Source organism: Nanorana parkeri, unplaced genomic scaffold (assembly GCF_000935625.1).
Source record: "Nanorana parkeri isolate BGI_ZX_2015 unplaced genomic scaffold, ASM93562v1 scaffold1125, whole genome shotgun sequence".
NCBI lineage: Eukaryota > Metazoa > Chordata > Amphibia > Anura > Dicroglossidae > Nanorana > Nanorana parkeri.
Window position 1 is genome coordinate 26,923 of NW_017307393.1, and position 27,899 is coordinate 54,821.

Consider the following 27,899-nt stretch of genomic DNA (forward strand, 5'->3'; position numbering starts at 1 on the left):
TGTTATAAACCCTGCCTGTACTACAGGGCCGTAGATAATTTTTTGATGGGGGGGGGTTCAGCTTCCTCAAATTATAAGATTTTATCTAGCAGACACACCAAGGTTTGAAAAAAATATACCAGCCATATCATTCCTAAACCAATCCTTTACCCTGAGCAATACCGATTTTGTTCGACACCATATGGATAAAAACCATGTTTTCAAAAGACTTATAATTGGTACCAATTCACACAAACCACTTAGTATACACTTATTGGGATTTTTATTTTTTTTACCAAAAACATTTAGCAGAATAAATGTTGGCCTAATTTTATGAAGACATTTGATTTTATTTGATATTTTGTATAACAAAAAATTGAAAATATTTATTTCCCACAATTTTTTTTAATTCATTTATATAAAAAAATGAAATAAATAAAAACCAGTGGCGATCAAATAGCACCAAAAGAAAGCTCTATTTGGGTAAAAAATTAGGCGCCCGTGGGAAAGTCTTTCATTAGCGCCCCCCACAAATCAATCCATAGTTCAATGCTCTAGACAAACTGTTCCCTTGCCTATGTTTTCCCTTACTGATCCACCTTCAAATCCCCTCATTCTCCAGTGCTGCTTTGTTAATTTAGGAGCCACTTCTGGGCTTGACACTTAGGAACACACTAGACTTGGAGCATAGGAAAGCACTAGACTCTGGACTTTGCAACAAAGTGGACTTAAGACTAAAAACAGATAATACAAACCCCCTCCCCCTCCTTCCCTGCTACCTGATGGCCTGCTCTGTCTCTATGCAGCCTTCTGACCTTCTTGGCACGACACCCTGTCCCCTGCAGACCCGCACTGAGGCTTGTACAAATAATCCAGGGCCAGGCAGGCATATGCACGTCTGAAGGGATGAGGGGATGTCCTGTTTGATGAAATATCGTTGTCAGTGAACAGCTCTCCTCCAGCGTCCAGCCGTCACCGATGTTTTATCTAACAGGACATCCCCGGCATCCCTTTAGATGGCCAAGCCTATCTGTGGATGTTCTTCAGACGGCAGCTCCGGAGCACATTCCCCCCCTCATTCCCCTGCTCCCTCTCACTACACCACTGCCAGGACCCTCTGGGGGGGGTTTGGACCCCCCTATCCCCCCCCCTTATCTACGCCCCTTCTGCAGTAGCAAAATAGTGTTTGGCATACACATACATCATATCCTAAATCAGGTTTCAGGCCACAGACAGATAAAAGACAATCCTGCTCAAAGATGATTTGTGCTCAACACGTAAATTGACACTAAACTCAGGAGTTAAATCTTAAAAATACATTCAAGTATCATAACTATTAACAATAATGTATCTTATTTGTGTATCACTCAGCTGTAGATCCTCAAATCATCTCTGAGGCCCCATTCACACCAGGGCGGATGCGTTTCTGCGCAAATTTTAAAAGGGTGTTTTTGGGCGTTTTTAATTGTTTCAGCGCTGAAACGCAATTCAAAACACCCCAAAACGCGCTGATCAGTGCGTTTCCATTGAACTCTATATGGAATCTGCGCTAATCAGTGCGAAAAAATAGCTCAGGGAGCCTATTGGGCAGCAGGCGGTTCGGATCACACGGAGTCGTGCGAACGCATGAACTATCCCCATAGAAATGTATGGGATTGTTCATGTCAGCTGTTTAGCGCAGACAAATCTGCGCGACTGAACCGCCCTCGTGTGAATGGGGCCTGAATTGGTGCTGACACTGTCCTTCCTTCTGGAGGGTGGCTACTTCTGTTCCCTATGTGTGTGTTGTAAAGTAGCCATCGCTCCAAGCTCCATACCTAATTTGTTGCAAACTGTCTACACGTGGGGAATATCTGTCCTTATATACAGTATATATCAGTTCGGACCAGTATAACTTAAAGTTAAGTATTATTCTTACAGTATTGGGTTGTGACCCAAACTGGATTGCAGACGTGCTTGGGATGGGTCGCCACTTGACTTTGTGTCCAACTGCAAAATCTGCATATTAATGGTGAGTGATAGCACACTGACTACGAAAGGCGGCCTAGGCATGTAGAGTGTAGGAGCACATGCATGTGGGGGCGGGGGCAACTACCCAGATAAGATTGTGAGGTGAAGAGACCCAGTACTACCTGAAAATGTCTACTACTAAAAAAAAAAAATACAACTAAGAGTTTATTTCTCTTGACTTTAGTAAATGTGTTCTGTGAGGAAATATTAGTAATACAAGCCTTAAATTTAATTTAATTTTTTTACCAAATCACAAAATCACATATTGCATGAAAACAAACCCAAAGTATTTTTTTAATGGAAAGGCAGTACATTTAAAAAAAAAATAAACAGTGTTTTTGACCACAGAACAAGAGAAAACCATTAGATTTGCCATCCATGCTGAACAGTTTGCAGACAGCTCTGCAAACTGCTCTCATCAAGCTAGGGAGTAATGGCAAAGGCCTGTGACTCCTCAGGGGCAGTTTCAACTTTTCAGTATTTCTGAGACTCAGCATGAGAAGCTTTTGCAACAGAAGGCTAAGAGGCCACAGGCAGATCAGAAACTGATTCTGCAAGGCAATTCGTAGAGGTAAGTTTATGTTCATTGTGGTCAGAGTCAGCAATTAAGGTTACTATTTGGCCCATAAAACCTTGCATAACTGCGGTGAGATCCTCCCAGGATAAAACAAAGGGGGTCATGGCTGATAGAGCTAAGGAAAACTTTGAGGGCTCAAGCAGATATCAATAGGCTGGGCTATAAATGTAAGGCTCATAAGCAGGTGAACTGCAGGAAGCAAACGTTAGTGGAACGTGAGCTTGAAGGACATGTTGCACTACAAGCCAGGGCCAACAAGTGTCAAGCAACAAGCCCAAACCCTGAATATTACCAAACTGGCTACTCACAGCATAAAAGGTTTAGACAGCCAGAGGTGAACAGGTCACTGTCGGCAGTCATCAAAGATCTACCAAGGAGGATCCTCAAGTCACTGGCAAGAAGCAGCAGTGAAAGGAACATGTTACCTCACACAGAATGGCAAGAAGACCATGGGGAGTGAATGATATTCCACCTCAGTGTGAGAATCCCTCAGTGTTAACCTTTTCCTCTGTAAACAGTGGAAAAATACAGGTAATAATGGTGTCCAATGGTCTTATTCACGAGGTTGCTCCTGACGCTCAGCCTATTCCACTAACAAAGGGACATTACATAGATGGGGTCACACCAGAGGCTCTGGATTCTGAAAACGCTCTGCGTCTAATAAAGTACACTCAGGTCTGGAAAGTGCCACATTCCAGGCTAGGCCCCGAATTGTCCATTTCAGCAGGGTCTGAATACTGCCTCTAAAGCTATTGCGCAAGAGACTCTAAACCAGATAGCTATGGAAGTAGACTAGGACAAGGAGAGTCTTGGCTAAAAAAAAAAATCCTAATCTTAAATGTGTAAAAGAAAATGGTTTGTAAAAACTTGGTTAGGTTTAGAGAAAAATACATCCATCCTCCTAGGACACTAGCAGGAAACTGACGCATGCTAGGAGTAGAAGGGGTTATAGCAGGCTGGTCACTGCTTTTTTGTTTGCAAGCATCCAAATTTCCTTGTAGGTGGCAGTATAATGCAATCATCTCTGAATCCTGTGTCCCTCAATGAACAAAAGAAATACTTGTTGATCACACTAGAAATGCAGTGTTTTTGTCACTCTCTCTGTGAGCTGAACTGAGGGAAAACAATGTTATCTTTCTTTTGTAACATTCAAATCACTTAGGGCTATTTAACACCAGAACTGCGTGTGTCTAGCCCTAAGGGATTTGCCATTTTACCGCAAATTGATGTTTTTAGTTGGGTTTTTTGTGTGCTTAAAATGGCATTTCCGGTGCGTTTGCATGCATTTTTTATGCGTTCTGGTGCATTCCGATGCAGCTAAAACAGGGCAAGCAGTATTTTTTCTGACTGCATCGGAATGGACTGCACTGGTGTGAATAGAGCACCAGAAATCCCATTGGAAAACATTGTGGTGTATTTTGGCTGCAGCAATCAAACTGGCAGACTGCATCACAACTGCATCTGGTGTAAACTAGCCCTGAGCCAAGTATGTGTCTCTGAAGTCTCTTATGGATGAAGATCTTTTCACTGACATCCAGAGATTTAATTTCAGGGCAGTTACATCACTCCAGACTAGGATCAGGTTAGAGGAAAACTGAACTGAGAACATTTAGAAGGCTGCAAATAACCTGCTTCTACAATGCTAGCTGTCTTTGACTCCGATTTAATGCTTTTAATAGTAACTGGCATAAAACTAAGCATATCAGTTCTCCACTGGCTACAGCCTGCAGGATAACATCCATAATACAGATTGGGGCCCAGTGTCCATCATATTCTTTGCCCTCACTGCATTAGCATTGATTGTGGCATTACCGAGGTGCAGTGATGATGTATATGTGTGCACCTTTTCATAACTCACATTGTAGGCTTTCTTCATTCTTTTTATGATGGGGGACAAGGGCCTCTTCCCCACAACCCTGACCCTTTAATTTAATTTCCTTTAATCGAACAAAAAACACAAATTTTTGACAATTCCTTTATTTAAAATACATTTTAAAAATGTCCCACAAAGTCATTTCAGTGTCGACCGAGAAATGAAAAAAGAAATAAAAAAAAACTCCCTGAAGCAATGTTTACATCAGGGAGAAATAAACAAAGCCTGCTATTTGCTATTTAAAATACCCAATAGCAGGCTGGTCAATGCTCTGCCCACTGCCTAATGCCAGTCACAGAGGAGCAGACCTGAGACAGAACTTTCTCTTTCAGGTCTGCTCCTCTGCAGGAGTAATAGCCATTCTGTTATTGGCTATTTTAAATTGCAATAGCCAATAGCAGACCTGGAAGAAACTTTCAGGTACGCTCCTCTGGGACTGACAGAAGGCAGTGGGCGGAGCAATAGCAGAATGGCTGCCTCCCTCTGCCTTCTCAGTCCCAGAGGAGCAGACCCAAGAAAGTTTTCTTCCAGGTCTGCTCCTCTGCTGATTACCAAAGGGCAGTGGGTGGAGCAATAGCCAGGCTTTATATTTTTAGGAATTTAAAATAGCCATAACAGAAAGGCTATTACTCCTGCAGAGGAGCAGAGCTGAGAGAGAAAGTTCTCTCTCAGGTCCCCTCCTCTGTGACTGACATCAGACAGTGGGCGAAGCATTAGCCAGCCTGCTATTTCAATTTTAAGTAGCCAATAGCAGGATTTGTTTATTTCTGCCCACTGCCCGATGTAAACATTGCATATGGGAGTTTTTTTTTTCATTTGTCGGCCAACGCTGGAATTACTTCATGGGACTTTTAAAAAAATGTATTTTAAATAAAGGAATTGTAAAAAAAAAGTTGTGTTTTGTTCAATTAAATAATTTTTTTTCTAAAAGGTGGTGCGTATTTACATTTTATGTAACCCTTAAGTGCATGAGTACCCCTTACTCATTCACGGGGGGGTGGCATCTGGGTGCCCTCATTCTGAAAGGGGGCACACAAATGCAGATGAGCCCCCCCTGCCTGCAGACCCCCACAACCACCGGGTCAGGGTTGTGGGGAGGGGCCCTTTTCCCCATCGACATGGAGACAAGGTGCTTTTCCAAGGGGTCCCCCCCAGAAAAGCACCTCCCAATGGCATTTTAGGGGGGACCCCACTTTTTTGGCATTGGAGGAGGATCCCCTTAAAATTCCTACCAGACTTAAAGGGTCTGGTAATAATTGCTGTGGAACCACACACTGTTTTTTGTTTTTACATGGGGTCCCCCACGCTGTTTTTGTGGTGTCAGAAATTAAAAAGAAACAAAGTAAACATTTAATATCGCTTCTCTGCAACACATTTTAGTTGGTAATGATCACTTAACTCATTCTAAATTAATGAAAGTTGGATTCATCCGAATGCCAAAACAAATTGACTTTCGGACCCGAATCCCGAAAAATCCAAAAAACAAAAACAAAACTAAGTTTTTGCCGACTTACATGTCTAATTCGTAGCACTCTGTACGTCGGGACACGCTACAGCGGTTTCCATGCTACTTCTCTCAGAAATAGGTAAAACAAGTTTGTTTAGTTTGATCTAAAGCCTCAGAGATTTGCAAACGTTGATAAAATATTGTTTAATGTCTGTTGCCGCATTGTACCCAACTAATATTGCCTCTTTATTACTGCTAAAACAAGAAAAAACGACAGCACTAATTCTTTACAAATCACGGTCCATTTTATACGAGCATGGAACAGTTAAGAAAAACTAACAATAATGACAGCAAAACGAACAAGAATTATAAACAAAAAACCTTCCGGTATAACACAATTTGCAATATTTATATTTTACAAGCGAGCTACAGGGTGACCCTTATTGCTAGATGGAACCCCTTTGTAACAATGAGGTCTCTGTTGAAGCTCTGCCGGCCCAGGATCTAGTTTACGGGTCACAGCAGAATGTACGATTGTATAGATGTGCCATTCATCGGATTCCTGTGATCTTTTCACGTTTCATTGCAGGAAACTGCTTTCAAGGCTGGATCATTTTAGCTGCTTCTGCTTTGATGAGGGCTATGAGATCTTGATTGATAAGAAACACAAAGCGGAGGCCAGATATCTATGGGAAAGAAACCGATGTAGATAAGAAATTGGTTGTTACTCATTTTCCTCCTTCACTTAGCAAAAGCAAATGTAGCAAACTTAGACTGCAGATATAAAATTACATTAACAGTCATATCAACCCTATTTAGCCATGGAAACCCTGGGCATGCTATTAACAACTGGGCTGCTGGGAATTAGATGGCAGAGTACAACAACTGATACAACATTTGAAATGAACAAATACAGGGGGTTGATTTATCAAAATTGGAGCGGAAAGAATCTGGACCAATTGCCCATGTCAACCAATCAGTTTCTCCCTTCAGTTTGTTCAGTTAAGCTTTGAAAATGAAAGATAGAAGCTGATTGGTTGCTATGGGCAACTACTCCAGATTTTGTTTGCTTCAGTTTTGATAAATTCCCCTCATAGTGCCATTTCTTCACATGTTATTAGTTTATTGTATGAACACCTCTATCTGGCAACATCTAACTCTTACTGTCACTCCCTCTGTTTCCGATTACTTAACCGATATCTGTAAAAAGATGCATACTTAGAATTGTAAAGCAGAACCTAATCCTCCAATACTTACCTCCCCTCCAGCGATATCTGCAAAAGCTCCCTCGCCAGAGCCGACACTTTTTCAGGGTTAGGGGTCTTCAGCCATCTTGATTGGCCGGGGTGACATAACTGCAGCGTATTCACATGGAAGTTTATTCATCCCAGCACTAAGATGTGCTACAAATGTACACCGAGCTGCATTCCGCTTTAACAAATGTAAAAAGACGGTCATTTGCAGTGTCTTTGATGAAAGGCTTTTAAATTTCTTTTGGCCCTCCTCAACGCAAAATTACTGCCTATTGTAGTTTAGTATCCTCCATGCCCCACTTTGGACTCATGTAAAACAAAGGCATACTTTGCACTGATGAGAAACAGCCAGAATCAGAAGTATTCAAGTTGAACGAAATTACTGCATTTAGGCTAGAACTGTGCTATAAACTAAAGGGTTCTGGACGTAGGGTAGGCCATAGGAGGAGAATGGAACCCTTTGCCTAGCTCCACATACTATCCTAAAATGAGTAATACGTTTTCTCTTGGGAAGCATACAGTGCTTTGTGGAAACACCATAAACTGGTGAGCTATCCCAATAAATAAAATTTAAAAAAAAGCAAGCACTAAATCTCCCTCCAGCAAGCAGCAGGATGGTGATCGGCATTGGCTGGCTATGCACAAGTAGAACCGATGATCTTGGGTGTACAGGGCATGGAGTAGAAAGAGTATAAGTATATGAAGGCATCTTGTCATGGGGCTATCCTAGAGTTGTGCAAATCAAATTAGATGTTATTTCCACAGCTCACAAAAATACAGAAAAAACAATTCCAGACTAGTCAATCAATTAGTAAGCTAATAATGTGAAAACCACCACCATGTGAACAGTACAAGTGCCAAATCAGAAAGTCCACTCTTCTTTAAAGGTGAGCATGTCATTTGTAGCTATTTAAATTAGCAATATGGCTGAAGAGCAGATCTTCTGCCTGGGGGTCCCCAATCCCAGGTGTACTTCCCAAAAAGCTAACTGATGAAATTAAAAAGGCACATGCAGGCTTCCTTTGGCACCTGCACTTCACTTAATTTAGGAGAAGCCAACTTCAGCTCTTGTAGAACTAGAAGTCCCATGAGACACTGCAAGATCAACAGCCACAGGCATGTCTCCCAGAAGCATGATTGGACTTGTCATCTCACCACAGCTGCCGTGCCGAGGCTGCTACCCCCTGAGCTATATTATTATTTTATATACTTAAAAGTGACTTAGAATCAGTAATAAATAAATAAATAAAATACAGCTGCTAGCGTGTAAAAGGTGTAAGCACCGAGAGTTGCCTTAACATATCTGCAGCAGCCTATTGCCTTTCTATGCATTCAGATAAGGCAAGCTCTGGCACTTTCTGGTGGTGACCGAGTTTGTCCACCCACTGCCATCTCACACACATTCTATTGGCCAGTGAGGCAGCCCACCACAGAGACTGGCTAATAGGAATGGGGAAAAGGGGCGAGCTGAAACACTATCTGAAATGTGACAACTTTGACGTTTATACCTGCTAGCAGATTAATAGCTTGCACCTTATTACATGGGGCAGGTTCTATATTATCCACGGTTGCCAGATTCCAGCAATCTCCTCATATGTGAGGGGAGTGGGCCTGCTTCCTGAAGTCTGTGCTGTGTAACTCTCTATCTCTTTGGTTTATGTATTGCAATACCAGCACGAAGAAATAAGATTATTCCTCTAACCGATTCGTTTTTAAACCAGCCAGCAGCTGTGAGGAATTTCTTAATATAACTTTGCTGCTGATCGTAGAATACACAGTAAATATACCATCTTAACTCTTTCACCTAAAGACACCTACCTCCACTACAGAGTTGTGACTGAGCTTCCATTTGTTTCCTGGTAGAACAGGCCGACCATCAATGTACAGAGCTCGCCTGCCCTCATTTGCTATGAAAAAGTCTCCATTGTTCTTTAGTTTGATGACACCTTAATTGCAAAACAAAACAAAAAACAATTTAAAAAAAAAAAGCAGAACACACCAGCACTCTTTTTTGAACCATACGGAAAAAAAGATTACAACTTTAAAATCAGAATTCAAATAAAAAAGGTACCATTTTGTAAGTGACATGCCGTCATATCTTAAACTCTTAGCTTAAGGAATATTTCTATCCTTAAACCCTTAAAAGCAAGAGCAACAAAACAACAATTTCAGATACACGTGTCCATCTTCTATAGCAATCTATAGTAACAACATAAGCCAGTCTTGTTATACAAATGGATTTAATCCAAAGCGCAATGGTTGAGAAAAAAGAAAATTACCAACCCTGCTTACGAGAAATCTTCCACGCTGGGCCCTCCAGTGACAAATCCACATCAATCTGGTTGTCCTTTGTGGCTCTGCCAAGAGTTATCTAGTAGGAAAAACAAGTATTTCATTTACACAGCTATGTAAGAGCATGCATTATATACAAGAAAGCACAGGTCTAAAGTTTTGCTTACTATAGTTACATTACCTCCCGAGATCTCATCAAATACCGCACCATGCGTCCTCGCAATACTGCCAGTGTCTGAGTATCAAAGTCTGGAGAGCTCATTCCTATAAAAAAAAAAAAAAAAAAAGGACCACAGTTTAGACAATGACTAGAGTGAAGCTCATACATTCCTAAGTGCTTTATACTTGCCTAAAAATCCTACCTAGCAGCCCATCCCCCTTAGCCCCCACAGGAGGCTGTGGGAAGTTATCCTCTTTGGAGTGGTGGGGGGGGTCAACTCAGCAGTCGCGTTTCATGCGTATCCCTGTTTGATTGTATATTTGTTCTTGCTTTGTCCCTGTCTCTATCCCTTGGTGTGCTTCTCCCTTGTCTTGTACGTGTGTTTGTTAACCTGTCTGGTGGCTCGCCCCCTCACCTACATCTCTAGGCGTTTAGATTTTTTCGGTTTCTTCGGGCAGATATTGTCTATCTTCAGGAGACCAGATTCTCTCGAGATGCCACCCCTAAATTTTTCAGCTCCCAATTTTCCCAAACCTACGTAGCCACAGCCTCTGCAAAGCAACGTGGTGTTCTCATAGCGTTCCGCAGTTCTGCTCAATTTCATTGCAAAAGTGAGATCAAGGACCCTTAAGGTCGCTATACAGTTTTGGTGGGAACGATCCAAGATTCTCCAGTGACCCTGGTCTCTTACTATGCTCCGAATTCAGGCCAACTGGGCTTTTTCCCTCATCTGCTGTAGGTGGTTTATGGAGCCTATGAGGGTTTTGTTACAGACCTGCAGTCTCTTTATGGAGACATAAGGGGTCTTTTAGACCCCTAATGTGACCTACGGACCCCCAAAGAAGCAGAGATCTGCTTCACCAGCTTCTCCCCAGCTGAAGGCAGAGAGAAGCTGGTGAAGCAGATCTCTTCTCTCCAGCTGAAGGCGGAAGTGATGTAATACACATTGCTTCAGCATTCAGAGACCGGAGAGGAGGTCAGCGGGAGATCGTGTGCTGTTCTCCCTTTGATCTCCATTCAGAGAGGCGCTGTGCCGATGCCGGTCCTGGGCCCGCACACTTGCACTCAACATACAAACGATCAGGCGGCCTCTACAGCCGCCCAAACATTTGAATGTAAACAGCGGCGCACACAAGCGGGGCGGGCAAGGACGTTTTAAAACCCGCATCTAGGAAGCCACCGTCCGGCCGTTTACTTACAACGACTGGACGGAAGATGGTGAAGATTATAGGAATACCAAGGGTAAAGTACAATACCACAAAGCATGGCAATGCAAGGTAATGCACTGTAGGCATGACCTAAATTGCCTCCTGAGAAACCGTCCAAATTCTTACCTTATAAAGATGAATTTCTGAAACACAAGAATTACTAGGCGAAACGAAAAAAAGAAAAAAAGAACCCTGATTTTTCCCTTTGACTGCCTATTCCTGAAAATCTCCTCCAATGGCTGTGTGAGGTTTTCAGTTCTAGCTAGTCTCATTCAAAGCTAGATGTTTACAGTGTGCTCATTTTTCTATCAAGTTATGAAAAAGGAAATTTGGGGGAATTTTTTTTGGAGCGAGCAGACAGAATCTAGTGCAGGTGCCCATGACAACCAATCAACTTCGTTCTTTAGTTTGCTCAGTTAAGATTTGAAAATGAGAGAGAGAGAGAGAAGCTGATTGGTTACTCTGGAGAACTGCTCCAGATTTTCATAAATTCCTCCTACAATTACTCACCAGTAATGCTGTCCACAAGAACTTGCCACCGATGCAGCTCCTGCTCCAGCTGACGGATCTCCCTTTTCTGCCGACGGTCGGCTACTGTCAGCTCTAAAATAGCAACAGATCACTTAAATTCAGCTGAAATAAGGATGTAGGTAGAAGAGAGGAACCAATTAAAAGGAGCCAATATGACTTACCATGTTCTAGAACTTCATCCCGAGTGTCTCTACAAGAAGGTGACAAAACACTGAGTAAACAGCAAAACTTTTACAGATTAATAAATGTACATGATACACAAAGTATAAGCACACGCACACACACACTTGCCTTGTGCTGACAGCATGATTTAAATAGCAGACAACTAGACTAGAATAGTCTGTATCGGTTCGAGTGTAGCTGAGCTGTGATAAATTTCACCAATAGAAATATTTCTCCTACCTAAGTTTGGTGTCATCTAGCATATCTTCTGCATCGGAAAAGTTTAGCACTTGATCGCCTTTGGGTAATGGTTGAACTAGGACATTAAAAAGGAAAACAGATTAATTCTGGGCCAGCACACAATTATTTGTTACCATGAATGTAAGAACACAGGTTTAATACCTGTCTGGTCATCCAGAAGATAGTACTGCTTCATAAGTTGCCAATGGACCTGCAGAGACTTGGCTGTACGTGACATGTAGAAAACATCTGGATGTTTGGTCAATAAATCCTGAAAGGTCTCCAGTGTTGGTTGTGAGCTCTACAAAGAAAACTCAATTAGTATCGCTATAGCTTTCACTCTAACATCACTTCCTTGCAAACTCCTATAGTACTTACAGAGCTCACTGTACTCAGCAACTGCTCTTCAGCTTTACTGAACAGCACCTTGCTTTGGATGGCAGCAATAGCTTCCGGGTGTAACTGTCGGATTGCCTGACATGATAGCCTAGAAAATACAAACATTCCAGCTTGTTATGCAAACTGTGAAACCTCTGAACAATGAATCAACCTATGGGGAAAAGAAAACCTTACATCACTTGATTTATTTTTTTATTGGTAGATGCAAAGATACCCAGTGCTTACTTGGAGATGACGGGGTCATATAGCAGAGCATACCACCGCTCCTGTATTTCACTCAGAGTGAAACGGCAGCTGAACTTGACTCCAAGGTGCACAGCCTGCAGATCATTAGTCTAAATGAAAAATATAGATACATTTTAATTGCACATGTTGCGATTAATCAACTTCCGGCAAACATTCTAAAATTACAGCTGAATGATAGCACCCTGGGACTCAAAGGTGAATATATCCACACAGGGTACAATCTCGTATAACTGTATTTAGATTTACCCACAACTATGTACTGTATACGTACAGTTGCTGTATATATTGTTGCATTTATGTACACATATTTACCCTGCATACATATTGGTAAATATAAAGGAGATTGCTCAGATTGCAATATATGCTGCCATCTTAAAGGAGAACTATGACATGAGTGATTTCCACTCACCTCATAGTTCTAGCCGACCTGTGACAATGAGACTGTAACAGGTCGGCTCAGTAGATCGGGAGGTGAGCGAACACATACCGGGTTCGCTCACCTCTCGATCCTGTCACGGCTCTCTGCCGTGACAGGGGGAGGGGCTGGATTCCCCTCTCCCCGCTCCGATCTGCCAGCGCTGACTGGCGGAACGGACGGGGGAGGGGGCGGGTACAGCTGGCTCTGCCTCTAGATAGGCAGAGCCAGCTGTCACTCACGCAGCTGGGTGGATCCCGTCGTTTAAGTCGGGATCCGCTCCAGGTGCGGCGTCTCAGTATACCGCGAGCTATAGCTCGCGGTATACTGAGCTTAGGGTAACGGGAGGATGCTAGTTTGTGTCCTCCCGTTACCCCAAGGAGAACTATGGGGAAAAACACTGACCCCATAGTTCTCCTTTAAAGAAGAATTTTACAAATATCTTTAAAATAACAAGAAACGCAGCTTTAGTGATGACAATCTACAAACACTTCTAGATAATTGCAGGCTTTGTATTCTTTGAATACCTTATTTCTCTTTACCTGCCCAATCTTCTAGCCATTTTTTAAAATTATTAGTATATCTCCCTTTACTTCCTGGAACTCTGGCAGATGTGACTAGGACATGTGACCATGCACATCATCTCAGGGGAGCAAAATGTCTTTCCCCGAGATCTCATTATATTACAGATGAGATTTCCCAACAATGCTCTCATTTAACTTTCCCAGGCACATTACATCACTAATGCCTAAGAGGACCGGGAAGTGGATAAACAGTCATTGTAAATAAAAGAAAATATGTTTAAGTAATGAATGTAAGAAGATTTCATATCAGCGTGCAGAGCTGTGTATTGATGTGATTTTTTTGTGAAAGGGGGTAAAGGTCCACTGTGAGACAAAGACACACCTGTAGCACTGTGTTAATAAGTAGGAGATCATCAGATGGTTTCCATCTCCCCAGATCCTTGGTGACCTGCAGCGGCTGTTTACTCTTCTTTATCCGTTTAGTGATGCTAGGGCTCGGAGCGGGAGATGGCGGAGCTGGAGTGGTAACAGTCTTACAGATTTGCTAAAAGAAAAGGACCGATCATTTTATTTAACATGTCAATAATGAGGCCTCCTTCACGGATGGGTTCATTTAAAATTTACAGTAGGTGCACTGGGGTTAAACATTTACAGGTCTGATTTATGTTTTGTTTGCTGCTGTGCAAGAACAGACCATTCCCAAGCCTATTTAACGAATACATTTTTCAAAAGAGAGCTTGAAGGAGGAAGACAAAGTACTGTAGAACCAGAAATTTAAAATTGCAAAGATGAGCCAAGATTATGGATAAAAAGGTGTCATTCCATCACACCTGCTCATTATTATTATAAGAAGAAAGAAAAGTAAACACGCACGCTTCTGCCTTGCAGCACTGGGGATCCATGGTTCGAATCCCGGCCAGGTCACTAACTGCAAGGAGTTTGGATGTTCTCCCTGTGCTTGCGTGGGTTTTCTCCGGGTACTCGGGTTTCCTCCCACACTCCAAAGACATGCTGGAAGGTTAATTGGCTCCTCTCTAAGCCATGCGAGATAGGGACCTTAGATTGTAAGCTCTTTGAGGGTAGGGACTGATGTGAATGTGCATACTATGAACTATGTAAAGCGCAGTGTAAAATTGTCAGCGCTATATAAATATGTGTAATAAAAATAAATATACACCGGGATAGATAGATAAGCAAAGGTCACTCCTTTAAAGTAAAACATTACAGCTACTAGTATCTGTAGGCAAAACAGTTAATGAATGCCATAATATCGTAGCCCCAAGCCCTCGGTCACCATTCTAAAATATTAAACAGGGAAAATGTACATTGAACAGAATGTACTGTTAGTCACACAATTACCTACCTTCTTCTTCTCATTAGATGAAGGCTCACTGCCTGAACATCGCCCTGGCTCTCCCCCACTGGGCCCACGTGCCCGACTTGTTGATTTAGCGAGACTGCTTTCCACCAATTCATCATCAAACTTCTTTCGCTTAATAAACCTGTAAAAACAGAGAAAGTAAAAGAATAAACTACACACAGAAAGAAATGGAGATAAATGGGAAATAATGTACATGTGTCTTTGGGAGATATTTTATAAAACACTAAAATATTACTTTGGTTAAATTATTACAGCAAAGGTTATTTGATGCTTTTGTCTTGTAAACAACTACAGCACCATTCCAAGGACAGCATGGTAGACTGATTTGCAGTATAAAGCTGCGGTGTCCAACCAGTACAAATCCAGTGTAGGAGTGCGCACGACAGTGCGCCAACCTCCAATAGACTTGAATGCAATGTTACTCCTGCAGTACAGGTAGGCCAAAACACAGTTTTATTGGTGGGATCCACTAAAGCCCAGCTAGCTTCTGCAGTTAGCACTGGGGAAACAGAGGCTGGGAGAGTCCATTTAAAGTGCACCTGTCATGAGAGAATTATGTAGGCTGCCATTGCTGACTCTTTTGGAAATGTTAATTCCCTAGCTGTCATACTGATGCATTGGTTTCAGAGCCATTTAGGACACCAACCTAAAACAAGTGGAGATATAAATAATGTCAGCAGTTTTCTGACAGTTACCACAAACTAATTGAAGGTCCATAAAGTTAAGTATTCAACTCTTCCAGTGAAAAAAAAAAACAAACAAAAAAACTCTACTGTACTCCAATTACTATTTTTACTGATTACATTCATTCATAAAAACTCCGACTGTAAAGCTCCTTTTCTTTATGTTGTACTAACATCCCCCTCCCCCTGCTTTATTCATCTTGTGCAGAGCTTCCCCCAACTTCTAGGCTGGGAAGTGTGCAGGATCTTCTTCATCCAAATACTTTAGCTGCTGACTTTTAGGAAACACATACTTACCATGCCATGAAGTCCAGCGCTGTCTTCTTTGCAACCAATTTCGCTTGCGTCTTCTGATCTTCCATGCCTCCATCTTGGATTTGGGAGCTGTCACTTCCTGATCACTCACAGGTGACCCCCTACTGCATGTGTGGACTGCATCCCGGGAGGGGACATCATTCTAGGTGAGGACCGAGTACCACCAAAAATAATACAGGTCCCCCTCCCGAAGAAAATTGTGATTGTGTTGGAGGCTGGGGGAGGAGAAAGTTGACGATGGTGAGTGCAATTTATGGGTGAAGGTACGAGATATATATATATATATATATAATTTTACACATACACATAAAATATTTTCTGACAAGGGTTTATTTAAAATGATTGCTGACAAGGGTTTAATTAGAATGTAAGCTAGACAACTAGCATTTTGAGAAGCGAGCTGAGCGATGGCCTGATCTCATGACAGGTACACTTTCTGTTCCTGGGAAGAAGGTGACCCATCTATGAAGTGACCTTCATTATGAGAGTCATATGACGGCCTGCGTATCCAATGTTCCGCACACTACCTGGACACCACGGCGGTGCCAGGCCCGGTCTCCATACAATAACATTGTGATGGTGTCACAGGGGCGGGACATCACCTGGACGAGCTCCTCCTCTTAGGGATGAGGCCAGACCCCTGGGAGAGAATCCTCTTGTGTCCGGCAGACGAGTCCTCGTCCTCGGAGCGGCTGGCGGAGGCCAGTAAGGAATCCATCCCCTCCGAAGGGCCCTTTCTACGTTCCCAACCGAGCACCCTCCGATCAGTCCACCATGATTACCCGTCTCCGCTGCCTATACAAGCCTCCTTGTCGGGCGTGACGCCACTTCCGGGTAGAGGCGGACTGCTTCCGGGACCGCGGTGACTAGAGAGCGCAGACATCCTGGCCTAGGAGAAGAAGCCATTTTAGTGTAGTCCTCTGCTAAGCCTTCGAGCGGAGTCGGGTGCTGTATACGGATAGAGACCGGTTTTCACATTTAGGACGTTTAGTAAATTGTAATGAAGTGCACTTTGGTATTTACTTCAGGCCTCCAGTCATTGCCAATGGAAAGCCTTATATTTGAAAGGACTAGTATATGTTGGTAAACCGAGGTCATGTTTTCACAGTTAGAGATGCAATAGTATATCTGGGGCACAAAATAATCATTCAGTGTGTTAAAAAAGGTATTTTTCCTAAATGTGTACTTAAAGCTGAATTCCGGGCACAACAGCTTTCATTTAATTTCATTCCTCAATGGTCACAAAGCATGTAAATGCATCTTGTGTGCACCAAATACCTTTTCAAACCCAGTTATTACATTGTAAAAAATACTGACAGCATCCGTGTGATGGATTTAGCCTGAACATAGCTGTGGGATGGGCCCATCAGCTCCATCCTAGTACAGGCTGCCTGCAGAAAACCTCAGGAGGGGGGCGGATACAAGACTAGCAGCCCTGCTCGATTAGAGAGAGCATTAGTGACTGGTCTTTAATACAGGAAGCTCATGCACACAGGCAGAGTTTTGCACTGGATTACTGCACAGACTTATACATAGCACACAAAGATTCAAGTAATACACATGTCGCTTCTGTTTAGACAATATTTCCTTATCCCAGAGGTCAGCTTTAAAGTTCATCACCAGATCAAAGGTAGACATCATCATCTCTTCATGTGGCAGGAGATCCAAGAAGTCATCTCGCTTCATTCTCTTACAGCCCTCTTCCATCTGGCAGAGACCTTCTGACATTGCCTGACAAGAGCTTGGAGCTACTCCCCCATCTGTGTCAGTGCAGCTCCATCAACTGTCACAGTCTGACCATCACCATAAGCCAGTCCTCCCCAACAGCTCCCCAGAGGGATTAAAGGCCCCTTTGCAGTATGAGCTGTTTCTACATTACAGTGTGCTGTGTTAGGGAGCCATTTCATTCTGTCAGCTCACCAATAATCATAAATGCCCCATTTGTTTTTAATGCACTGCAAGTCATGTGCTTCATGGGGTGGTGCGTCATGCAGCGGATCATCCGGTGTCAAGCGTTAGGGTGCCATTCACCTTAAATGGCACTGCAAACACAGCACACTGCTATGCACCACTTGAGATCATAATAAAGGGGTCCCTGCGTGGCCATAGGTGCCATGCCTAAAAAGTAAATCAAGAGTATGTGTTCTACAACTAGTGGTGTGCTGGCGGTCACTTTCTATTTTGTGCATGGCGTAGAACTGTAAAGCTGGTCATACACCTATAGATTATCTGCAGATTTTCTGTGGTCAGATGGAAAAGTGCAACAGATTCCTCCATCTACGCTAAATTCACACAGCCTGACACTTTCTGACTACCTGACAAGAGCTCAGAGCTACTCCCTCCTGTCTGTGTCACTGCAGCTCCATCAACTGTCACAATCGGACCCAGGGCCGTCCCTTTAATGAGGCAGCCTGGGGTTGTATGTAGCCTCAGACGGCCTCTTTGGATCACGGAAGGGGGGGACAGGGAGAGTAGCAGGGACGCTCTGCTGTACAATGTTTGCAGTGTGCCTGCCGCGCTCTTTTCCGGCCGGGCCAGAGCATCCCAGGTTGCAAAGAGCCAAGTGGGGAGATGTGTAAGGGCAGTGGCGTCATAAGGGGGGGTGCGGCCTTCACCCGGGTGACATCAAAATGAATGAGTCATTTTGGTGTCCCCCCCTCTGAAAAGTCGGGCACTGGGTCATGGGCCGAGAGCCCAACAGTTGCAGGAGAGAGGAGGAGACCTGGCGGCATACTTTATCCCGCCAGGTGAACGTCCCCTCCTCTCTGCCAGCATCTATTACCAAGATGGCCACCGGCAGGTATCACAAAGATGGCCACACATGTGCGATGACGTCACGACGGGGTGTCATCCGATATCCCCCCAGGTGACACCCGGCCTGGGGACGCCCCTGTGTAAGGGCCATACACATCTCCGGACCCAGCTCTTAGCATCCTGGGATGCTCTTGCAGGTGTCGCGCCCAGCTCCTGGCAGCTGCCTCAGGCAGCAAAGAGGTTAGGGATTCCCCTGATCAGACCATTACCATAATACAGTCTTCTTCAACCATTGGCCAGCATTGGACGAAGCTTCCTCTTATATAGCTGCTCACACTGGGCTTCCAAGCACCCAAACCAGCAACTTTTTGCTGGTCTGAGAGACAGCACCACTCCACATCAATGTTTTATAACATTATAAAATAAATAATGTATCAAATAGATAAATAATAATATCTATTAAATGGACATTAAATAATGGCAGGGTGGATTGCATCCCCATATTCAAAGCCATCTGTGTGCCATTGGGTGGATCTTGCTTCACTTTCTGTCCTGCAGATACACAGGAAGTAAGATAAATTTTCCTCCAAATGAGGGAAATCCAACTGGCCAAACTGAAGAGAGAAGCTTATTGGTTGCCTTGGGCAACTGCTCCAAATTTTGTCTACTCCAGTTTTGATAAATTCCCCTCAAAGTGCCCTTCTTTTCTCCAGAATGAGCGTCAACAACAGACAAATAGATTTAACAAACCTTGTGTGTGAGACACCTCTTATATCACACCCACTAAAATACTCAACTCATGACAAGATCAGGTTGGAATGCATAAACAGTAACAGCATTTATTAAATTATTTTTCTTTTATTAAAACAATATTCAAAAACATTGTTAAGTTTTATCTGTAATCCTATAAATCAGAATGTGAAGAATCCTTGCATTTTGTAGAAAGCTACCTTATTTTAAACTCTTGTCTTATCCCTGTCTGGGTGTTGCAGACACTTCTTGAAGATCAGAGTTGCTATAAAAGATACTGTGAATGGTACATGTTTCTGTTAAAACACATGGTGACATCTACTGTTTGGGTATGTCAAGTTACGGCGTTAACCAACCTCAGTGATGATCACTCTGTGTTTGCTGGTACTTAGATTGTTGTCCCTTGAGCTGGAAAATCTCTGTGCAGGGTTAGGCTGAGCGTGCCATTCTTACATTCTGACGGCAGTGGAGTATTTTGAGACTGCCACAATCACACAGTGACAAAAGTCACCATTTGCACTGCCTTGAGATATTGCCCCCTACCCTTTAGTGCACTCCACCACAACCTGTTAAAATAAAAACTATACATACCTTTTACTGAGGTCTAGTCAAGTGGCATGATGACTCCTCTTCATCCTTCTCCAGGAATGAGCGGGTCCTGAATACTGCAGAAAATGGTGCCATGTAACGACAAGGTTCTACTCTCTGCAACATTCTCCTGTGAGCCTAGGTTAGCTTGTTAATGTACCCAAAGGGGGTGGGTCCATGACAGCCTGGGCTTACAGGAAGTGACTTGAATAAAGCTGGAGTTCCGCGTTAAAGAAATCTGTTACTGGGGGCAGGGCTGTTGTTAGGGGTGGGCAAACTGGCCAGTTACCCTGAGCTCCCACCCTCTTCAGGGTCCTAGTTAGCAGCATGCATGGCAGGGGCGGAAGTGATGTACCACCACTCGTGCAGAGCGCTATGCACTGCCACGGGACCACCCTTCCCCCGAGCTGGTTATGGACAGGCAGAAGCAGCTGTTGTAAAGAGAATCCTGGGAACTTGGATAGGTAGAAGGGTGGATGGGGTGTTAGGATGTGTGTTGTTGTTTTTTGTGTTCATGTGTGTTGCAGTGTGTGTGTTATTTACCCTCTTTAACAACCATGACAATCAGAGGAAACCAGAAAAAGACATATCCGCGTTCTTGAGTGACTGTGGCGGAAAACGAAGGGGGGTTATGCACAAAGGAGCCGAAGGATATAGCCATAGGTTCGGCTAATCCTTCGGCTCACTTCAGCCGCCAGAGCCTTCGGTTCATAGCCTGTACAGCAGTTGAAGGCAGCCAAAGCACTCAGCCGAGCCGAAGCATATGTGACAACCGAAGCGGGGAGAACAGCCAAAGTGGGGAGAACAGTCTGCCGAAGCCGACCATTCTCCCCCCCACAAAATGTTGACAAACAGTCAAAAAAGAAAAAAACTGCGCGGGGTCCCCCTCTCAATTCATACTAGACCCTTTAGGTCTGGTAGGAATGCTAGGAGGGACTCCGAGTTAAAAATAAAAAAAAGTGCGTGGGGTTCCCGCCATAATTTATACCAGGCCTTTTAGATCTGGTAGGGATTTTAGGGGGGAACCCCACTGCCCAAAACCGAAAAAAAGTGTGGTCCCCCCTAACATTCCAAACCAGACAAGCAAGCCTGGAAAAGCACCCCATGCCAATGGGAACAAGGACCTCTTCCCCACAACCCTGACCCAGTGGCTGTGAACATTCGTTTTGGTTTTGTTTTCAATTAAAAGATTTTTTTTAAAAGTTTGGTCTCTTTATTTACATTTTTGTTAACCTTTTAGTGAATGAGTCGGGGTACAAGTATCCCTTACTTATTCACAATGGGGGGCAGCATCTGGGTGAAAGGGGGTACCCCGATGCAAATAAGCCAGCAAACCCCACAACCACAGGGTCATGGTTGTGGGGAAGAGGCCCTTTTCTCCATCGGCATGGGGACAAGATGCTTTTCCAGGGAGTAACTGCAATACATAGGTGTTTTAAAAGCAGAAGCTTTGACAGTTTTGGGTGGTGTTAGGGTTTGCTCATAAGCCCTCTACCCCACACTTTCCTATTGGCCCATCATTATGAACAGTAGCCTGACTGGAGGCAGGAATGGGCCTCAAGATTTATCACTATCAAATGTAAAAGTATTGCTTGCTAGAATGGCCTGAGATTCATCCGTCTGTACCTGCACTTCATACCTGCAGCACTTTCACTCCCTCTTCTCCATTGACCGAGTCTTGTTAAATATAATCTATAATGTAAACAGAGATGCAGTACACGCTACTGTGCTTACATTGTTTCAGATGCATGTGAACACTAAAATGGACATTTATCAAGCAAATTAGCGACAAATGTAGATGGAAATCAGGCTGGCGGTCATTTAGGAAAGTCTCTGCAACAGTTTTTATCTGCGACCCCCTTTGCCTGTGACACTAGGCAGCAAACTACACAGATTTGCACAGGTCTGTGACAGATTTACCATTGGAAATTAGACATATTTTCACCAAAAACAGACCTAAATGTGCCGATCAGCAGTGATTGTATAGTTCTGGTGCGGCCATAGGTTACACTAGGGATGAACTCCAAGCCAAACCTGAGCTCCAAAAAAGAAAGTACCCTGGGCACTTCCACCCAATCAGTGGTGGGCTGGGCATTACCACTCACCACTGGGGTAAGATGCCACTTAATTCTATTTAATAACAATGGAGAGCAATTTTCACCACTGTAAAGTCTCAAAACATTTTCAGAAAAATGTTCCAATTATACCCTGTTAAAATTGTACTTCAAATCCTTATAAATACCATAAAGTGTATTTTACAATAAACAGCAAAACCATAACATCCTGTAATAATAAATCTAAAAAATCCTGTTTATCAGCATCTATGTGTTAAGTACAAGTGGAGTACTTACAGAAATTGTGCGTATATAAAAATTACAATTCCATTTGAAATTAAAAAGGAAATCAGCTTCATCTCTTTATGAATAGGCTTCAATGAGACCAATAGCCATAGCCAGTAATACTGCTCAGCATCCAAGAGATGACAACAGCAGATCTATTAGCGTTTATAGCTGAAAATACATTTAACTAAATGGCTTTTGCATTAACTTCCCATTATGCTCTCTTAAGATCTCATTTATTGTCAGAAAGGAATTGCTCTTAAGTGTTTAATGATTTATGGGAAGAGGTTGGAAGAAGGTGGATATCCAAACGCTCATTGTAAAGTAGGGCATACTGTATATGGTGAACCATTCAGTTGCCTCAACAGACAGGAACATGGCCAGTTCTTCCAATTTGCCTGATCGGTAACTCTATTTTTATATTGTTTAACTTGCCTACTAGATAAAGCAGTGATTTTATAGTGAATAATCTGCCACTTTAATTATTGCTTTTGTTTTAAAGTTGTTCTGCATCGTATCTGTATTTCTGTATATTAGAATGCACTGGTTATTACCTCTTCTATGCCAGTTAGTTTATAGATAGCAAAGACAATAGACTGTAATGCCTGGGAACACCAAGGAATGGCTACAATACCAAGCAAAGCAAATTCGACATTTTTTGACAGATTACACTTGCTTAGACATAATAGCGTAATACTTAAAGTGGAGTAACAATTGTATTTATAGTCCTAATAACAAACACAATTCTATTGTTACAATGAAGATAACTACCAATGCATAAACTATTTAGCAGAAACATTTTTTTAGACATAAACCTGTAAACTCTAAAGTTTGGGATCTGTGTTGCTACATTTAGTACCCAACGAGTTCATTTACCATTGTTCTTGAATTGTCTGAGTCTGCATGTACTGTATGTTTATCCAGTATTAGCAATTTGCAAGTGTCCCTAGAATAATCTGTGCCGAAAACAATTCATTTTTAACTCATCTGTGTCTTAAATGAATGGAGAATGAGGGGAAATCAGGACTGTCTAATTGCAGGAATTATTGTGGGGATCATTCCCATTGGTACGTTACAGTAATACAGGTTAAAGCGCATGTTTTGCTGCACGGTACTGCAAAGATAATTATTTTGAGTGGCACCCTACCCCACTGTTACAGTAGCAGGCTAACACCTTCACTTCAGTGCACCACAACGCACATGCCATGTGTTGTGGTGCACTGTGTTATGAAAAAATATATAATTTTTGATTATTAATATGATAAGGTACACTATCAGCCCATTCAAAATGAATGGGCTGCCTGAAAGTGACACTGTCATGAGAAACATATGGGGGGCTGCCATCACTGACCATCTTTTGTAAATGCTAGTTTTTCTGCCTGTCTCTGGCTTCAGTGTTTTAGAGTCACTGACCTGAACAAGTAAATGAGTGTCGGAACTCATTATACCTGTGCTTGTTTTGGGTCAGTAACTCAGAAAGCAATAAAGCCAAACCATTGGCCTGACAGCTAGAATACTTTTTAAAGGAGAGGTCAGCAATGACGGCCACCATTCCTTTTTCATGACAGAGGGCCTTTAATGCAGAACACGGTAACACGCACTAATGTTGTGGGACTGGGCCCTTAATGATTTTATTTGTGAAATACGTTTGCTGTAAAGGAGAGAAATCAGAGCTATGCTAGTAGGTAAGCTCCTGGTGGATGAGCCACCCACACTGTCATCTGTCTCACTCTTATTATAGAAAAACGGAGTCTGGTATCGCTCATTTGCTTATTGCTCATTGTCTTAGTGTTCCTGTTATTTAAAGTGTATTTCCACTTTTGCAGCCAAATTGGGATAACAGCTATTTTATATTTGTTCCATTTTCCCATTTACATTCCATAACATGAAAAAATATTTAAAAATTGTTGCTTACATTTTTCAAAGTGCTGTTTACTCAATTAAACTCGCTACCTATCTTCCCCTCTATGTAATGTGAGGCTGCAGTCACAACTGAACATGACCGATTACAGGCAATTTTGCAGCGTTTGTTTGTGCACTTTTGTATGTGTTTTCAGGAGCATTCAGACTTGAGCGTTTTTATTTTTAGCCAATGCAAAGCTAGGTACTAGGAGGAGGAGATGGTTGTTGAGCCATGAAAAACGCACATTTTCAGGTGGTTTCAGGTGCTTCCATTGAAGTCTGCGGTTCCAAGAACACCCAATGCTGTCTCAAAGTAAGCTCATGTACCTTCTTGAGCTTCAGGCATTGAACTACAGGTGTCTATGTGAACTGGCACAATTCCAAAGCATGGGATGTTGGTTGTTGAGCATTTTGGAGCTTTGAGCTTTTACTCAGGTATGGATCATGTCTTGAGGAGGGGGCTGTGGAGTTAATGTTTACCATAATTAATGCTGTCTGTACTGTGTTGACATATTTCATTATCAATTGTGAACTAGATTTGAACACTAGCCTATCAAAGGGTTAAAGATCTCAAGGTTTGCATTCTGCATTGTATGTTAATGAGGGGGAACCCACTCTGTTCTCAGTTTGTCCCTCTGAGATTGCTCAGCATAGCTTGCAGACCTGTGTATAATCCTGCTTCAAAGAAACAACTAGAAAGGTATTCTTTTTCGGTATGTTGTGGGAATGGGAACACATAATAAACATATAGTGAGTGTTTCTCAAATTTGACTGCAAGAGTGGAAATACACATTTTTAGGGGATAATTTATAAATTGTCTGCTCCAACAGAAACTGGCTGAATGGCATTTGCACAGCATTCTCGCCGCTAGATGGCCCCAAGGAACATTGGACTTCCTATGCTTCTCGGCTCCATCTAGTGGTGAGAATGCTGTGTGGACCGGCATTTGTCCAGTGATTTATAAATCATCCCCTAAGTTCTTTGAATCAATGACCTGGAGCAAGTTTGCAGGTAAACAATTCTGAACTTTGCTGTTTGTTTGACAGCTAGGCAAGTAGCACGTTCAGTAGTAGCCAGCAATGGTAGCCCCATATTTTTGTCATGACAGGTTTATTCGAAAAATATCCCGGTTGAAAAACGTCAGATTTATGGATGCTGTATTAAATGGAATATGCCGATCTTCCAGTGAGGATGCAGATTCAACTAAATAATGCAAACCATTGCAGGGGCTTCATCCATCAATGGTCTTGAAAGGCTGCTTAGTCCTGGGAGTTATGGGGGTTTATGGTCATTACTACCAGTGCTGATGGTTGTCTAGAGACTCTAGAATTGCTGTATATGTAAAAGTTACTAATGACTCCTGCTGCCCCGGAAAGTGTATGAAAAGCATGGTATATTGGAGGGCAGAATAAGCTGTTAATACAGTATATCATCACTTACTTAACTGTACAATTGTGTTTAAGTGTACCGAAAGCCAAGGGTTAAAAAAGGATTAATAACCCCATGGAGTGTATATTGCTGTCTTTGTCACCCTCTCTTTTTTTTTTTCCTAATGGAAAATCTAACATTTTGGGTTGTCACCAAAACACTGACCCCCATTGGTCAATGGGGAAGCCTTGCAATGAGTACATTTGTTGCAGTGATAACTGCCTAAAGCTGGCCATACACCTATAGCTTTTCTGTGGTCATATGGAAAAAGTGCAACACATTCCTCCATCTACGCTAAACTATGTGGATGGAGAAATCTGGGCCAGGCTTCAGTATCTTGCTGGTCAGCCCCGCTAGCTCCCAAAATACCTGAACGATGCCTGCATCCAATCAGATTGTTCAGGTATTTTGAGAGCCAGCGGGGCCGACTAGCAAGATACTGAAGCTTGGCCCAGCGGGAGATTCCTCCAGCCACACAGTTTAGCGTAGACGGAGGAATCTGTTTCACTTTTTCCATCTGACCATAGAAAATCTGCTGATAATCTATAGGTGTATGGCTAGCCTAAGAGAGGATTTCCCTCACTTTCAAGGAATTTCTGCTCGCTTCTTGTGAAGTCTATGGGACAGAAAGTGAAGGTCTCTTTATACAACACAGAAGGCTAACTAGAGGTTAGAGAAGGTCTTGCAAGTTGGCATTTACCTTTAAATATACTGTACTTTTGTGTCTTGCAGGGAAGAACTAACAGAACTGGAAAGATCAATGGTGAATATTATCCAGGTCTTCCATTCTTATTCTGGAGAAGATTGTAAACTGAAGAAAAAAGATCTGAAAAAGTTAATTAACTCCCAGATGTCCTCATTTGTTAAGGTGAGGAGATAATAATGTCTGTGCAGCATAAGGAGTTGCACTAGGTGTATACATTTTCATGAAAAAGCTGGCATTGTGTGCACAGGGTCCTGCAAAGTAGGAAGAGCTGACCTTGCAGCACGGTGTTCCAGACACATAATTCCGAGCTTCTGAGCCCTAAAGAGAGGGAGCAATGCGTCCTGAGCTGTACGGTGCTCCACTGGCATCACCCACCCTCCTCACTATTCCCCATTCAGAAAATGTCCGGATATTTTATATAAAATATCCAAGATATTCTGCAATTGGAGCAGAGGAGGTGTCACATGCAGGAATGACTCCTTGTTGGAGGATAGTGGAGAGGGGTGGGTGATGTGACCGGAGCAATGTCTAGTTTAGGACACATTGCTCCCTCTCTTCAGTGTCCAGAAGCTCGGCGTTCGTTGTGGGGTGCAGCGACGTGCTGCAAGGTAAGATTTTCTTATTTGCAGCTGCCCTCTGCACATAACACCCGGCTTTTTAATGATAATTTACACACCCAGTGTGGTACATCAGTAATCTTTCGGCCCTTAGTGTGGCTTTAACAAGCCCTCAAAGTGGAGGCATATAAGACCTCTTCCATGTTGGAGAGAATTGTTGATTGTGTTGCACATGTAATTACTGTGTCACATCACTGAAACAATTACTGACACGTGCCAAAGCCTCTTGAGATAAGGGATGCCTCCTGGAAATGTGTTGCCTTGACAGCCTATAGTACATCGACCTAGTAAATGGGAGGGACTCCGATCCTCTCAGCTGCTGCAGCCTGCACTGTGTACCATCCAACAGCATGGATCCCGCTGAGCTGATCCCAGCATCCTGGACACCAACCCTTGCCACTTGTCACGGCTGGAGGTTATGTGGACTGGATACAGGGAAGATCTCTGGGTCGCAGATGAGAATTCTTTTATTCTCCTCTTCTGAGTGGGTTTTATACTGCAGTCTTTATAATGATCAAGAGTTATCACTACATTAGTACGCTCTCTGCCCTGTCGTTTTGCCTAACAAAATTCCCAATTTAATTTCCTAACCAAACAAGTAGTGTATATTAACTAGTAGATACATTTAATGTCATGTAGTGTATCTTTGTGTGCTGTAATGTCTTCTGAATGACAGAATTGTTTTTCTATATTGTTCCTCACCACAGCAAGTTCAAGATACAAAGACACTGGATGTCATTTTCTCAGATTTGGATGCAAACCATGACCGGGAGATAGATTTCAGTGAATTTGCAGCACTGGTTGCTATGGTTACCTCGGCCTGCCACGTCTCCTTCCATGAAACGCAATGACTTCACAGAGTCCTGGAGATGACACCAACAGCATGCAGCAGAAAGACAAGTTCTATCTTAGGTTAGCATGGACACTTGCGGCTCTTAGTCTTAGCTGCTATTTCTAAAGAATAATTCCAGCTGGTATTTGCATCAAAAGTGAATGGGGGTTGCATGTGTATAGTGACATATATCAGCCTTACTAATGAACCAGTTGAGGAGCTTGGGAGTGCTACCCACCCCCTAAAAAACAACTTTATTGAAATGCCCATACATTAACTGCTCGTTTT

General features: G+C 42.8%; 2 protein-coding genes across 3 annotated transcripts; one reads left to right on the forward strand and one right to left on the reverse strand.

The window, feature by feature from the left end:
- Positions 1-6,164: 6,164 nt before the first annotated feature.
- On the reverse strand, positions 6,165-16,504 carry MCRS1 (microspherule protein 1). Of its 2 annotated transcripts, none has more exons than XM_018567979.1 (13): positions 16,298-16,504; positions 14,680-14,818; positions 13,699-13,860; positions 12,357-12,466; positions 12,111-12,219; positions 11,895-12,033; positions 11,733-11,808; positions 11,492-11,520; positions 11,310-11,402; positions 9,613-9,695; positions 9,423-9,510; positions 8,958-9,085; positions 6,165-6,572 (listed from the first exon to the last, which is right to left on the reverse strand). In XM_018567979.1, exons 1-13 carry the CDS (start codon positions 16,411-16,413, stop codon positions 6,486-6,488), a joined length of 1,359 nt encoding a protein of 452 aa, XP_018423481.1. In that variant the 5' UTR covers positions 16,414-16,504; the 3' UTR covers positions 6,165-6,485. The 2 variants fall into 2 exon arrangements, with proteins under 2 accessions (XP_018423481.1, XP_018423482.1); XM_018567980.1 differs by having other exon boundaries at positions 16,223-16,308.
- A 3,610-nt stretch (positions 16,505-20,114) lies between these two features.
- LOC108796488 (protein S100-B-like) lies at positions 20,115-27,648 on the forward strand. Its single transcript, XM_018567974.1, has 3 exons — positions 20,115-20,251; positions 26,189-26,324; positions 27,487-27,648. The coding sequence occupies exons 1-3, from the start codon at positions 20,115-20,117 to the stop codon at positions 27,628-27,630; spliced, it is 417 nt and encodes a 138-aa protein (XP_018423476.1). The 3' UTR covers positions 27,631-27,648.
- The last annotated feature ends 251 nt before the right edge of the window (positions 27,649-27,899 follow it).